This window comes from Phascolarctos cinereus, unplaced genomic scaffold (genome assembly GCF_003287225.1).
Source record: "Phascolarctos cinereus isolate Bilbo 61053 unplaced genomic scaffold, phaCin_HiC Scaffold_4;HRSCAF=312, whole genome shotgun sequence".
Lineage (NCBI taxonomy): Eukaryota > Metazoa > Chordata > Mammalia > Diprotodontia > Phascolarctidae > Phascolarctos > Phascolarctos cinereus.
The window spans coordinates 208,226,328-208,241,118 of record NW_027555847.1 but is presented as its reverse complement, the minus strand read 5'-3'; the positions used below and the strand labels follow the sequence as shown (position 1 = coordinate 208,241,118).

General features: G+C 39.3%; 1 protein-coding gene across 1 annotated transcript in view; it reads left to right on the top strand.

The window, feature by feature from the left end:
- TMC7 (transmembrane channel like 7) overlaps nt 1–14,791 on the top strand; it is a 72,344-nt gene that overhangs the window by 38,622 nt on the left and 18,931 nt on the right. The window contains exons 8-11 of the mRNA XM_020965398.2: nt 4,494–4,667; nt 5,823–5,980; nt 7,918–8,035; nt 10,080–10,177. Of these exons, the coding sequence (XP_020821057.1) occupies nt 4,494–4,667; nt 5,823–5,980; nt 7,918–8,035; nt 10,080–10,177 (548 nt within the window). The remainder of the gene's footprint in view (nt 1–4,493; nt 4,668–5,822; nt 5,981–7,917; nt 8,036–10,079; nt 10,178–14,791) is intronic.

Genomic DNA, 14,791 nt, shown 5'->3' with positions numbered 1-14,791 from the left:
AGCCACCACAAAAAGAGCTGCTATGAATATTTTTGTACATGTGGATCCTTTTCCCATTTGTATGATCTCTTTGGGATACAGCCCTAGAAGTGCTATTGCTGGATCAAAGGGTATGCACATTTTTATAGACCTTTGGGCATAGTTCCAAATTGTTCTCTGAAATAGTTAGATCATTTCACAACTCCACCAGCAATGCATTAGTGTTCCAATTTTCCCTCATCTTCTCCAACATTTATCATTTTCCTGTTTTGTCATGTTGGCCAATCTGATAGGTGTGATGTGGTACCTCAGAGTTGTTTTGATTTGCATTTCTCTAATCAATAATGATTTAGAGTATTTTTTTATATGACCATAGATGGCTTTAATTTCTTCATCTGAGAACTGTCTGTTCATATCCTTGTATTCTTATAAATTTGTCTTAATTCTCTATATATTTTAGAAATGAGGCCCTTATCAGAGAGACTGATTGTAAAAATTCTTTACCAGTTTTCTACTTTCATTCTAATCTTGGTTGCAGTGGCTTTGGGGTTTTTTTTAAGGCAATTGGGGTTAAGTGACTTGCCCAGGGTCACACAGCTAGTAAGTGTCAAGTGTTTGGTCTGAGGCTGGATTTGAACTCAAATCCTCCTGACTTCAGGGCTGGTGCTCTATCCACTGAGCCACCTAGCTGCCCCTTTATGCCTCTCTTGAGTCTTGTATTCGAACATCAGATTTTCTGTTGAGCTCTGGTCTTTTCATCTGGAAGGTTTGGAAGCCCCCTATTTTGTTGAATGTCTATCTCCTCCCCTGAAAAATTCTGATCAATTTTGTTGGGTATTTGATTTGATCCTTGGTTGTAATCCAAGCTTCTTTGCCTTATAGAATATCATATTCCAAGCTCTCCAATCTTTTAATGTAGAAGCTGCAAGGTCCAGTATAATCCTGACTGTGGTTCCAGTATATGTTTCTTTCTGGCTCCTTGTAGTATTTTCTCTTTAACATCGTAATTTTGGAATTTGGCTACAATGTTTCTTGTTATTTTCAATTTGGGATCTCTTATAGGAGGTGATCAGTGGATTCTTTCAATTTCTGTTTTACCCTCTGGTTCTAGGACCTCAGGGCAGTTTTCCTTGATGATTTCTTGAAAGATGAAAGATTTTGTACCTCCTTTTCTATTTGGCCCATTTTACTTTTTAAGGAGTTCTTTTCAGTGAATTTTTGTGTCTCCTTTTCCACTTGGCCAATTCTAGTTTTTAAGAAGTTTTTTCTTCAGTGTATTTTTTTCCCCCATTTGTCCAATTGTATTTTTGAGGACTTGTTTTCTATAGTCAATTTTTGTCCTTCCTTTTCCAAGCTATTGGCCTTCTCTTACATACCTCTCATTTCTGTCCCCAATTTTTCTTCTACCTCTCTTACTTGACTTTTAAAATCCTTCTTAAGATCTTCCAAGAAGGCTTTTTGGCCTTGAGACCAATTCATATTCCCCTTTCAGGTTTTGGATGTGGGTATATTGACAATGTATCCTCTTCTGAATCTGTCTCCATAGTAAGAATCTGTGGTCAATGTCTATTTCTGCTTTTTCCTCATGGTGTTTGCCTATTGTCTTGCTTTTTAAAGTTGAGCTCTCCTGCTGGAGCATAGGGGACAATGACCCAAGCTTCTTGTGCTGGGGGCCAAAGACCTGGTCACTGGCTTTGTGTGCTGGGGTCTCAGGTGCTGGCAGCCAGAGGATGTAGGGGTCTGGTAGTTTACCTGGTGCTGAGCTGAGGTCAGCAACACTGAAGCTCTTGGCGGGGGTATGGGGAGGTGGTTCTGGCTCCTGGACAATGTCTGCTCACCCAGAATGCTCTGAAGCACTGGGGGGGTGGGGGGAGGGGTGGAGCCAAGATGGCAGAGTAATCCAGCCTCAGACACTTGACACTTACTAGCTGTGTGACCCTGGGCAAGTCACTTAACCCCTATTGCCTCACCAAAAAAAGCAAAGAAGTCAACTCATTATCTAGGAAAATGAGCAAACAGCAGAAAAAAACTCGGACTATAGAATCTTACTTGTGTGACAAGGAAGATCAAAACATACACTCAAGTCAAAGTTCCTACATCCAAAGCCTCCAAGAAAAATACGAATTGGTCTCAGGCCATGGAAGAGCTCAAAATGGATTTTGAAAATCAAGTACAAGAAGCAAAGAAAAAATTGGGAAGAGAAATGAGAGTAATGCAAGAAAATCATGAAAAACAAGCCAACAGCTTGCTAAAGGAGAACCCAAAAATTACTGAAGAAAATAACACCTTAAAAAATAGACTAGAACAAATGTCAAAAGAGATCCAAAAATTCAATGAGGAGAAGAATGCCTTAAAAAGTAGAAGTGGCCAAATTGGAAAGAAGATCCCAAAGCTCACTGAAAAAAATAATTCTTTAAAAATTAGAATGGAGCAAGTGGAAGCAAATAACTCTATGAGAAATCAAGAAATTATAAAACAAAACCAAAAGAATGAAAAAATGGAAGACAATATGAAATATGTCACTGGAAAAACAACTGACCTGGAAAGTAGATCTAGGAGAGAGAATTTAAAAATTATTGGACTGCCTGAAAGCCATAACCAGAAAAAGAGCCCAGACATCATCTTTCAAGAAATTATCAAGGAAAACTGCTCTGATATTCCAGAACCAGAGGGTAAAATAGAAATTGGAAGAATTTGCTGACTACTTCCTGAGAGAGATCCCAAAAGGAAAACTCCTAGGAATATTATAGCCAAATTTCATATTTCCCAGGTCAAGGAGAAAATGTTGCAAGCAGCCAGAAAGAAACAGTTCAAGTATTGCAGAGCCACAATCGGGATAACCCAAGATTTAGCTGCTTCTTCTACATTAAAGGATTGGAAGGCTTGTAATATGATATTTTGTTGGGCAAAGGAGCTAGGATTACAACCAAGAATCATCTGCCCAGCAAAACTAAGTATAATCCTTCAGGGGGGAAAATGGATATTCAGTGAAATAGAGGACTTTCAAGCATTCTTGATGAAAGGACCAGAGCTGAATAGAAAATTTGACTTTCAAATATAAGACTCAAGAGAAGCATGAAAAGGTAAACAGGAAAGAGAAATCATAAGGGACTTATTTAAGTTAAACTGAAAGATGATATTTATAACTTGAGATCTTTCTCATACATACATACATATATATATATATACATATATATATATATATATATATGTATATATAATTGAATAGAAAAGGATGATACCTAAAAAATAAAATTAAAGGGTGAGAGAGGAATGTACTGGGAGAAGTACAGTGGAGGGGAAGAGGAGGGAGGTGAGGGGGAATGAGTGAACCTTACTCTCATCAGATTTGGCTTAAGGAGGGAATAACATACACACTCAATTGGGTATGGAAATCTATCTTACCCTACAGGAAAGTAGGGGAAAGGGGACAAGGGGGGAAGGTTATAGAAGGGAGGGCAGATTGAGGGGGTGGTAATCAGAAGCAAACACTTTTGAGGAGGAACAGTATTCAAAGGAGAGAACAGAATAAATGGGGGTGAAGTGGGTTAGGATGGTGGGCAATATAGTGTTTCGTAACATGACTATTATGGAAGTGTTTTGCATGACTACACGTGTATTACCTATATCAAATTGCCTGCCTTCTCAATGAGGGTGAGTAGAGAGGGAGGAAGGGAGAGAAATTGGAACTCAAAGTTTTAAAAACAAATGTTTCCAAAATTGTTTTTACATGCAAATGGGAAATAAGATATACAGGCAATGGAGTGTTGAAATCTATTTTACCCTACAGGACAATAGAAGGGGAAGGGAATAAGAAGGAGAGGAGATGTTAGAAGGGAGGTCAGTTTGGAGGAAGGGGTAATCAGAATCCATGCCATCATGGGGTGTGGGGAGGAGAAAGGTGGGGAGAAAATTTGGACCTCAAAATCCTGTGGAAGTGAATGTTGAAAACAAAAATTAATTAATTAATTAAAATTTTTAAAAAAAGAAGCACTGGATAATTTGGTTGCTGGAGAGTGCCTGCCTCTCTGGAGTTGTGTTTCCTAGAGTTGTGCTGAAGCACAGGGAAGTTTGGCTGCCAGAGGACACCTGCCTACTGGCACATGTGGTGGTTTTTGAACTGGAGTCTACTGGCTCCACTGCCTGTGACAAGGCACTCGGGGGTCCTGGTTTTGGTGCTTGCCTGCTCTACCACCCTGGGGCTCAGGATATCGCTCTGGTTTGCTGAGGTGGGCCTTGCTGTTGGCTTGCTGTTTTGTACTGCTCTCCTTCCACCAGAGTGAGAGGGACCTTTCCTGTCAGTCCCATAAACTTCCCAGGCTACAAGACTGCTGCATCCCATCTTTCTGCTGGTTCAGCTGTTCCAGGGTTTTTCCTGGGGTGATATTTTCTGAGTTTTTAGAGTTCAATAAGGGACACTGAGAGCGACTTCTTACTCTGCCATCGTGGGTCCTGGAAGTCCATGTTCAAATCCAGTACTCTTAAGAATGAATTTGTCTCTTTTTGTTCCTTAGACAGACTTGGTGGAAGAAAGAATAAGGCAAAAAGTAGCACAGAGAACTCCTGAAGAAACCTTACGGATTTACAGTCTCAGAATGCTTTTGAATGCTATAGTTATAACTGTCCTGGCAGCGTGCTTTTATGCAATCTATGAAGCAACTATATTCTCCCAAGAACATATGAAAAAGGTAATTCACTTTTTTCCCCAAAAAATTTAAGGCATAATTAAAAGAATTCACAAAATAGAACATGCGCTTTATTTAGGTCCAGAGTTAGGGACCAGAATACCTGAATTTTCTCCCCGCTTATGATTCCCTATGCTGGTCATTTAAAGTCTGTGACACTAATGATTAATCAGTCAACAAGCATTTATTAAGCCCTTACTATGTGCCAGACACTTTGCTAAACTCGTAGAATACTAATACAGCCAGGAAAAAAAATTCAGTCCCTGCCCTTAGAGGCTTTAAATTCTAATGGGTATAGACCACACGTAAAAGGAAGCTGAAAAGGAGAGGGCAAATAAGGGGAAGGAGAAAAAAAAGAACATCAAGTCCAGAGTGTAGCCTAGAGAAGATGGTCAGGGTCCTTCTCCTTAAATAGAGGTTTTAGGAGGAGCCATCCCAAATCATAGGGTAAGGATACTTCCAATGTGTGAATTCCAGGGCTGGAGTGAGACTTCAGGATGAAGAACCTGGGGCATTGTAGGTATCTGGAGTGCATCCCGGAGTGGAATAAAGCAGAGAATGAGATTATATAATTTTTTTTTTGGCTAGGCAATGGGGTTAAGTGACTTGCCCAGGGTCACACACCCAGTAAGTGTTATGTGTCTGAGGCCGGATTTGAACTCAGGTCCTCCTGAATCCAGAGCTGGTGTTCTATCCACTGCACCCCCAGCAGCCCCCAAGATTATATAAATTAAAGTGAACAACTGGTTATGTAACTTTCCAAAGAGTACATCAGGCAAACAGAGCCTTTGTAAAAATGAATGGAAAGTAGGAGAGGTCTCAGAATTCTTACTGGTCAGATGATACTTGTGATATGGAAATATGGGTCCAGGGAATTTCTAGAGGATGTTCCTATCAACTAGGGATTCACAAAAGGCAGTTTCACATGTTATAGAGCAGTCAATTAGAAGGCAAGACTACATGGGTTCTGCCAGTAATTGGCTAGGTGGGATACCTTGGGACACCACCCTGGAACTCAGTTTCCTCACCTATGAAGTTAGGAGATTGAACTAAATGTTATTTAAAATTATCCAGCTTAGCCTTCCTTTAGTTCTGTGACCACACTGCTTTGCAGTCAGTCATTGATCTTGACAGAGTTGGAATCTTTTGCCTTCCTAGGAGATTAACAAAATGGTATTTGGAGAGAACCTTCTGATCCTCTATCTTCCCTCCATTGTAATTACATTGGCCAATTTCATCACTCCCATTATCTTCTCCAAGATCATTCGCTATGAAGACTATTCACCAGCCTTTGAGATCAGGTTGACTCTCCTCAGGTAAATGATAACTCAGTTCAGTCAAGTCAATGTTTCAACATTGTAAAGTTCTTTGCCAACCTTAAAGTGCTACTTAAATTACTCTTATTATCCATTTAAGTCGAAGATTATTTGTTGAGCATCTACCATATGTAGCCTGCTATACTATGTGATGATTGGTTGGAGCTGGAACAGAAAGAGCTTACAGAGGTGGACAAAAAGATAATTAAGACCCAGTTTTTGCTCTTAAGCAGTTTATAATTTATGGGATCACTTGCCTCCTTTTTCTTTCTATTTTTGTTTGCTGCTTCTAGCTTCAAGGTTCTTATCAGGGAGAGTTACCAGGGTAGGGTTCTAAGTGTCATGTTTAGCGGAGACAGGAGGGAGAAGAAAAGGAAGAGATTAGCACCCCCACCTTCCCTTCTAGAGGCCAAGAAGATGGTCTACCAACAGCACATCTGGGGCAAGACTTCTTAGAGGCACAGGTCAAAGCATTAACATACAATTAATTTCAACAAATACTTATTAAGCACCTGCTGTTTGTGAGACAATGAGCTATACCAGCCTGCACCACTTATTTATGACAGTGGGCTGCTCCTAGCTGCCAAAGGATTTCCTCTGCATTTCCTCTACGTTTTTGGTAGGCTGTCCAAATTCCTTTGGCTGGCTTTAAGTGGCCCATAGGCTGCAGGTTGTGTAGGCCTGAGCTAGATGTTGGTAATGAAAAGATAAAAAAAAGAAATGATCCCTGTCCTCAGAGGGCTTATATTTGGGAGTGGGAGTAAGGGTGGTAGAATATAGCATGTAGACAGTTAAATGGGTACAAGATAATTTTTTTTTTTTACCACTGATAATTGAAGAAGATTATGGAAAATTTTAAAGAGGAGGTACTACCTGAACTGAGCCTTTACGGAAGCTAGGAATTCTAAGAGAGGAGGCAATGTACCCTATACTTAGTGGATGATCTAGGATGGAGTATTTCTTCGAGCCTGCTTAGCTCTCATGTAGCTACTATTCCTCTCTCTTCCCTTGATGATTTCCTTTCTTTCACCTCCTTGACAGCTAAGCTTCTTGAAAAAGTTGTCTATTCTCTTTAACTTCAGACACTTGCAATCTGGTCCTCACTCCTAGCACTCTACTGAAATTGTTGCTCAAAGGGCACCAATGATCTCCCTAATCACCAAATCCAATGACTTTTCTTCCTTTCTCATAGTCTTTGTCCTTTGGGTGTGCTAGAGGTGACATTTTCCTCATGGAAATAGCCAGAAAAAAAATTTTAAATTCAAATTACAGGCTTTCTCTTCCTCTCTCTCTCTCTCTCTCTCTCTCTCTCTCTCTCTCTCTCTCTCTCTCTCCCTTTTAGGAGACCAAAAGAGTTGCTTTGTTAATTATGTGCATAGGCATACATACAAATATATATATTTCAATATATTAGCAAACAAGTTACATATGCACCTACATGCATGTATATGTTTCATATATAATTTATATACACATCTATATACACACATATATATCAATATATCTATATCTGTCTATATATATATTATTTTTTCCATGAATCATGATGTTTGGCATATTTAGAGATAAAGCCCCTTTAAAATGGGAATATTGGGGCAGGGGTAAGGATGATATTTTTCCTAATTTTTGTGGGAAAAACAACAAAGTTATTGGGGGAAAGTATATTTTTCCCTTTTTTTTGCTTTTTGGTGAGGCAGTGGGGTTTAAGTGACTTGCCCAAGGTCACACAGCTAGTAAGTGTTAGGTGTCTGAGGCTGGATTTGAACTCAGGTCCTCCTGACTCCAAGGCCAGAGCTCTATTCACTGTACCACCTAGCTGCCCCCCTATTTTTTTTTTGTCCTTCACATCTTTAGCCATAAATACCAACAGATTGTGTGGGCAAAGCAGCTTGATTGACTGTCTCTCCACCTCCCTTTTCCCTCCTTTTCCTACACAGGTGTGTCTTCATGAGATTGGCCACCATTTGTGCACTGGTGTTTACCCTGGGGTCCAAGATAACCTTCTGTGACAATGAGGATTGTCGAGTCTGTGGCTATAACCACAAACTCTATCCAGTAAGTCTAGCTGGCTACTGAAATGTTTTTGAACCATATCAGTTGTTCACCAACCCTGTACAGGGGCCATATAAAATCCATTTTGAGTCTAGATTCCATAGTGGCTAAACTATAGATTCCACAATGATGATTTTATGAATAAGGGGATAAATAGAAAAGAGATGCTTTAAGTATGATCACCTCAAGCAGGGATAGGTTTACTTTTAGGTTTGTAGGAACCATACCCACAGAAATCCAGCTGTCTCCTCCTCTTCCCATCCCTACTACCTAAAAGCTGGAGTCCAAGCCTAACTTTCAGCCCCATTGAAACAGTGGGAACACAGCAGAAGTAGCTTCCATTAATTTCCCCAGGCCCTTGGGTCAAGAGAGATCTGTGTTGAAGTTTCCACTATTTAAAAGCATTAAAACCACCACTGATTTCAAGTTTTCTCTACGTAGACTTTCTGCTTGACGGTAGCTCTTTTTTTTTTTTTTTGACAGTAGCTTTTAATGCATCTGTCTTGGGGCAGATTGAGTCATGGCTCCCATCCTGGAAGAATTCCTCATTGCTTCTGAGATACGAAAGTTTGGAATAATGTAATGAGTCACTTGATGATTTATAGGATTTCTCAGCCTTAATTTATGACTCGATGGGTTGTCTTCCACGGAAATGTAACTGACTCAGGAAGACATTTCTACTCAGTCCTTTATTGTGTCCTATCCACATGCTAGTTTCCAGTGCTTAGGAGTTCACTTAGTCTCATTAACTAACGAGATTGGAAGTGAAAGAGGTTGGGATTTAGAACAACTCTCCCAGAACTGTTGGCCCTAAACAAACTACAGAGTCTTCATTAGGTGATTTGTCCTATTAGGACTTAGGAGGCCACAGGACAAAGTTGGACAGGACTTTGGTGCTCAGATAGAGAAGAGAAGGGCTGGCAGGTACCCTAAGTTAGGCAAATCAATGGCCACAACCAGACCAATCAATTCCGGAGGAGTAGGTAGAGAGCTATGGGTATAGGCACAGAAGAGATAGTAACGTAGATCTAGTCAGCTAATAATAACTCACATCTATGTATCACTTTGAGGCTTATTGAGTGCTTTCCTCACCTTCTTTGCAACTTATAGCCTTAGACAATTGGCTTAGAAGAGTACTAAGAGGTTAAGTGACTTGTCTAGGATCACATAACCAGTGTGTGTCAGAGGAAGGACTTGAACCCAAGACTTCCTGGCTTTGAGTCTAGTTTTATATCCATCATACCATAATATCTCTTTAACAGTACAGTAAAACTTCACGGATTAGGGATAAAATTAATTATCTATTATAGCACACCCCTTCTCATTCTACCCCTCACTTCCCAGCCCAATCAATCTTCTCACTGGAAACTCAGAATCTACTCCTGACTCTGACCTTTCATCTTATTCTGCTAAGATGGCCCCTGTAATACTTCCCAGCTTTCTCAATACCCCTGTGGTTGGAGAACCACAATACCTTCATCTTTCCCCTTTCTAGCACTCAGATAAATGGCACCGTATATTATCATACTCATTTTATAAAAGAGTAACAAGAAGATGAAACTACGGAAGGTCAATTGAATTGTTCACGGTTGTATACATTAAGTGTCTGAAGCAAGTCCAGAGTCTGGAAAGGTTTGGGAGCATGGAGTAAGAAACCCTGGGTAGGAGATGGTGGAGTCAAAGTACCAGGCACAGGATCTTGGTGACCAGGGGCTCAGCGTCCAGGCACTGGGTACCAGCAGAAGAGAATGAAACTGGTTGCTGAGCCAAAACCTTTGTGGTCCATGGGTTCTTTGTATCCTGGCTACCCAAGACCAGAATTGGTTTCATAGATAGAGGCGAGTATGTATGTGCCCAGAAGGAATAAATAGTGGAGCAGCACCCAACAAAACTGCACAGTAGGTTCAAGAAGGCCTAGCAAATTGTCATCACAGCCCTGTGTAGGTAGGGAGTTTAGAGAGCGGATGGGGTAGGAGATTAGAAGATTTGAGATCTGGATTTTGTGATCAAATAAGAATGGGTTCCTTTTTCTTATTTTTGGTTTCAGTGCTGGGAGAATCAATTTGGACAGGAAATGTATAAGCTAACAATCTTTGATTTGATTATCAATCTTGCCGTGACTTTATTCGTTGAATTTCCTAGAAAGTAAGTATGAGTAATATTCTTATCCAATACTATAGTTTTCATTCATCTACTCATTCAATGAACATTTTTCTAAAATTTAATTTTTTTCAATGAATAAGCATTTATTTTCTCTCTTACCCACTACCAATTGAAAAAAGTAAATAAAACTAAACCTTTGTAACAAATATACTTAGTCAAGTTAAATAAATTATTTTATTGGCCATGTCTAAAAATATGTCACATTCTGCACCTAAGGAGTCCATCACCTACCTCTCTGTCAGGAGGTGAAAACATGCTTCATCAGCATACTCTGGAGTCATGATTGTTCATTATGTTAAGCACCTGCTATTTTCTCACACATATATTGAAAACAGCAGGTGCTTAATACATGTTTGTTGGAAACAGCTTTGAAAGAATTAAGAACTCTCATAAATGCAGTGAACACACTGATGAAGCATGCTTTCACCTCCTGACAGAGAGGTAGGTGATAGACTCTTCGGGTGCAGAATGAGACACATGTTTTTAGCCATGGCCAATGAGGGAATTTATTTTACTTGACTATGTATATTTGTTACAACGGTTTTGTTTTATTTATTTTTTTCAGTTGGGAGTAGGTGAAAAGGGTGTGTTTTATCCCATATAAAATATTAAAAGAGGCAGAGGATGATCTCTAGCATGTATCTTCCAGAACAAGGTCTCGTAACATTCTCTCTTTCAAATGATTGCTTGGTAAAGCCTGCGGACCACTTCTCAGAATGATGGGGGTTTTTTTTGAGTCTCAGAATTGTTTATTTTTATAATATTGATTTTATAGTATAAATGGTTCTCCTGGTTAGACTCACTTCATTCTGCATCAGTTCATACAAGTTTTTCCATGTTTCTTTGAATCAATCTTTTTTTTTCTTATGTATTTCTTTTTTTTTTAAATTTTTAACATATGTTTTTAAAACTTTGGGTTACAAATTTTCTTCCTTACTCCCTCCCCACCCACCTTCATTGAAAAGGCAAGTATCTTGATACAGGCTATAGATGTGTAGTCACGCAAAACACTTCCATAGTAGTCCTGTTGTGAAAAGCTAAGTATATTTATTTCCCTTCATCCTATACTATCCCCTATTTATTCTATTCTCTCTTTTGACCCTGTCCCTCCTCAGAGGTGTTTGCTTTTGATTATCCTGTCCCCCAATCTGCCCTCCCCTCTATCAACCCCCTGCTCTCTTGTCCCCTTCCCTCCTTATTTTCCTGTAGGGTAAGACAGATTTCCATACCCCATTGTGTATGTTATTCCCTCCTTAAGCCAAATCCTATGAGAATAAGATTCATTCATTCCCTCTCACCTTCCCCCATTTCCCCTCCACTTTAAAAACCTTTTCTTGTCTGTTTCATGTGAGATACAGAATGTTTTTTAAATGCATAAAATAAAATATATAGGATTATAGAACAAACCAATTATACTGAAATATATCTATTAAAATATTTTTAACAAGTTCATGGGACCCAGGTTAAGAACCCTTACTCTAGAGGATTTATATAAAGATTTGGCCAGATAGATAGAAAGAACTTTTACTTTGTGCCAAGAACTGTGCTAAGTGCTGGGGATACAAATCAAAACAGACAAGATAATCTCTGCCTTCAAGGAATTTATAATCTAATGGGGAAAGAGAACATATAAAGGGTTAGGTTGGGACAACTCCCTTACAGGGGTGTGGTCAAGAAATTCAGAGAAGGCCAATTTGATGAGATAAGGCAAAATATTACCTATCAAAGTGCAGGGAGCTAGTACAAATTACCAGTGAGGAGACCTACTAGGCTGGGAAGTGAAGGATAGCTTGAGAAAAAGCAGTGTGGTGTAATGGATAGAGAGATGGCCTCAAAGCCAGGAATACCTGGGTTCAAGGGCTATCTCTGCCGCATCCTTGTTGTATGATTCTGGGTAAGCCATTTAACCTCTCAGTGTTCTAGACATTTCTCTAACAATATAAATTACAGAGGTACTGCTGCCCTGCATTGGTAGATGGAGTTCTTTGTACCAATAAATTCATAGGTCTATATATTCCTATGGACAGAATCATACAGAAGGTATGATCCTGATTGATGGAGAGATAATCCAAATGTATGACATCATGGATCAACCAAACTACCAAAATATAAATATGTGCAAAAATGTTATAGATATGAATGTGTGTATAAACAAACATATTTGTGGATGTATGTTGTGTGTATCTGTGTGTAGAGACAGACAGCTAGATGGCACAGTGGATGGAGTATTGGGATTAGAGTCAAAAAGACCTGAGTTCAAACCCTGCCTTAGATGCATATAGCTGTGTGATCTTGGGCAAATCACTTAACCCCTGTCTATAAAATGGGGATCATAATAGCACCAGCCTTCCAGGATTGTTGCAAGGATCAAATGAGATATTTGTAAAATGCTTTGTAAACCTTTAAGTGCCATATAAATGTTTTTGTTGTTACTGTATACCAGCACTCCACAAATTTGCTTTGTCTAAGATCCAGACGAAATTTTCAGTTTTCAAAGTGTATGTATGTATATGTAGGTATAGGTATATGTGGGTTGATATACAAGAAATAAAATGTTGCTCTAGGATACTGATTTCTAGTGTCTGATCAAATGAGATTCAATGAGGATCTAACAAAGAGCCTTGAAAGGTCTTCTCCACTGACTTTTTTTTTTTTGGTGAGGCAATCAGGGTTAAGAGACTTGCCCAGGGTCACATAGCTAGTAAGTTTCAAGTGTCTGAGGCTGCATTTGAATTCAGGTCCTCCTGACTCTAAGGCCAGAGCTCTATCTACTGCGCCACTGACTTTGAGTTGGAACTATTCATATTTGACCAAGGAACTCCCTGAGCTATATATATAAGATGTGTGGAAGTTCTGGTGGCCAGTATTTCCCCTGCTCTACTCTATCCATCCCTTTCCCTTCACTTCCATTTAATTCAAGGAAGGAAATTTGAACCTGAGTGGGAGTTGCTGCAGTGACTGCTATAAAGTCCAAGGATTACCCAGGAAGGTTCTCTGTACTGTAGGCTTCTTCTTTTCCACTTTATCTTGATAGTAAAACACAAATAACTGTGGGTAACAGTGAGAAAATACATTATCTCTTCCCTTATAAACATGGTTTTGCCTCTTTGCTGAAAATGACTATATTCATAAGCCTGGAATCTCTACTATCCCATTTATAACTTTGTTTCTGTAAATTTTTATGCCCCGCTGTTGTTGTTCACTTGTTTTTTCAGTCATGTCTAACTCTTTGTAACCCCATTTGGGATTTTCTTGGCGAAGATACTAGCGTGGTTTGCCATTTCTTTCTCCAGCTCATTTTATAAATGAGGAAGCTAAGGCAAACAGGGTTAATCGACTTGCCCAGAATCACACAGCTGGTAAGTGTCTGAGGCCGGATTTGAATTCAGGTCCTCCTGACTCCAGAGTTGGTGCTCCATCCACTGTGCCACCTAGCTTCCTGCCCCCCCAAAAAAAAACCAACCCAGAGAAATCAGGGGTCATTTTGCAAATCTTTTATAAAAGTATTTTTCATTTGACAAAAAAATTATTCATCAAAATAAGGTTTCTGAATAGGTAAGAAATTCTCGTGCATTTAAAATGTGATCCGATGATTTAAAATTAATGTATGACTTTTCAGAAACATCTGTTGTATACTCTGGCACAGAATTTCTAAGTAGTGTATAGATTGTGATCTGTATTTATGGTGTGCATATATTTTCTTTCTTCAAGAACATTTTTTTCTTTTCCCATTTTTCTCTCAGTATTTTTGAAAAAGTAAAACTAGAAACATTTTCTCTTGGTCTTCTGGGAAATTTTAGTGCCAGCTTAAAAAGACAACAGGTTTGAAGAGAAGTGAGAGGAAGAGAAAGTTAATGTTAATTAAAAATTTTTTAAAAAAAGACAATTACCTTGGGGGCAGCTAGGTGGCGAAGAAGATAGAGCACCAGCCCTAGAGTCAGGAGGACCTGGGTTCAAATGTGAGCTCAGGCACATAACACTCACCAGCTGTGTGACTCAGGGCAAGTCACTTAACCTCAACTGCCTCATCAAAAAAAAAAAGACAATTACCTTCATAATGTTCCATCAATAGTATCTGTAAATTTGTTCTCCAAGGAAAATTCCTCTTTCTTTGGCTGTGTTTACACTGAGGACCAAGCTCTAGTTCAAGGGAAAGGTTATTAGATTTGGAGTCAAGAGTTCTTGGTTCTGGTTCTGCCACTTAGTACTCTTGAGACTTTGGGTAGATCACTTTAACTCAGGTAAGCCTCAGTGTTCCATCATTTGTGAAAGGCGGATATAATGCCTGCCCTGTCTTCTTCATAGGTTTGTTTCGAGGATCACATCAGATGACATATAAAGTTTTTGTTTAAAACTGTAAAGCTCCCCTCTTTCCAAGTGTCCCTTATGTATTCTCTTTTCCCATTAGAATGTAAAGTTCTTGAGGTTAGGGACTAGCTTGCTTGCAGCTGGGTGGTAAAATAAATAGAGCATTTAGTCTTAGAGTCAGGAAGACCCGAGTTCAAATCCCACGTGAGACATGTAATAGCTGTGTGACCTTGGGCAAGTCACTTACCTTCTTTCTGTCTTGGTTTCATCTGTAAAATGGGGATAGTA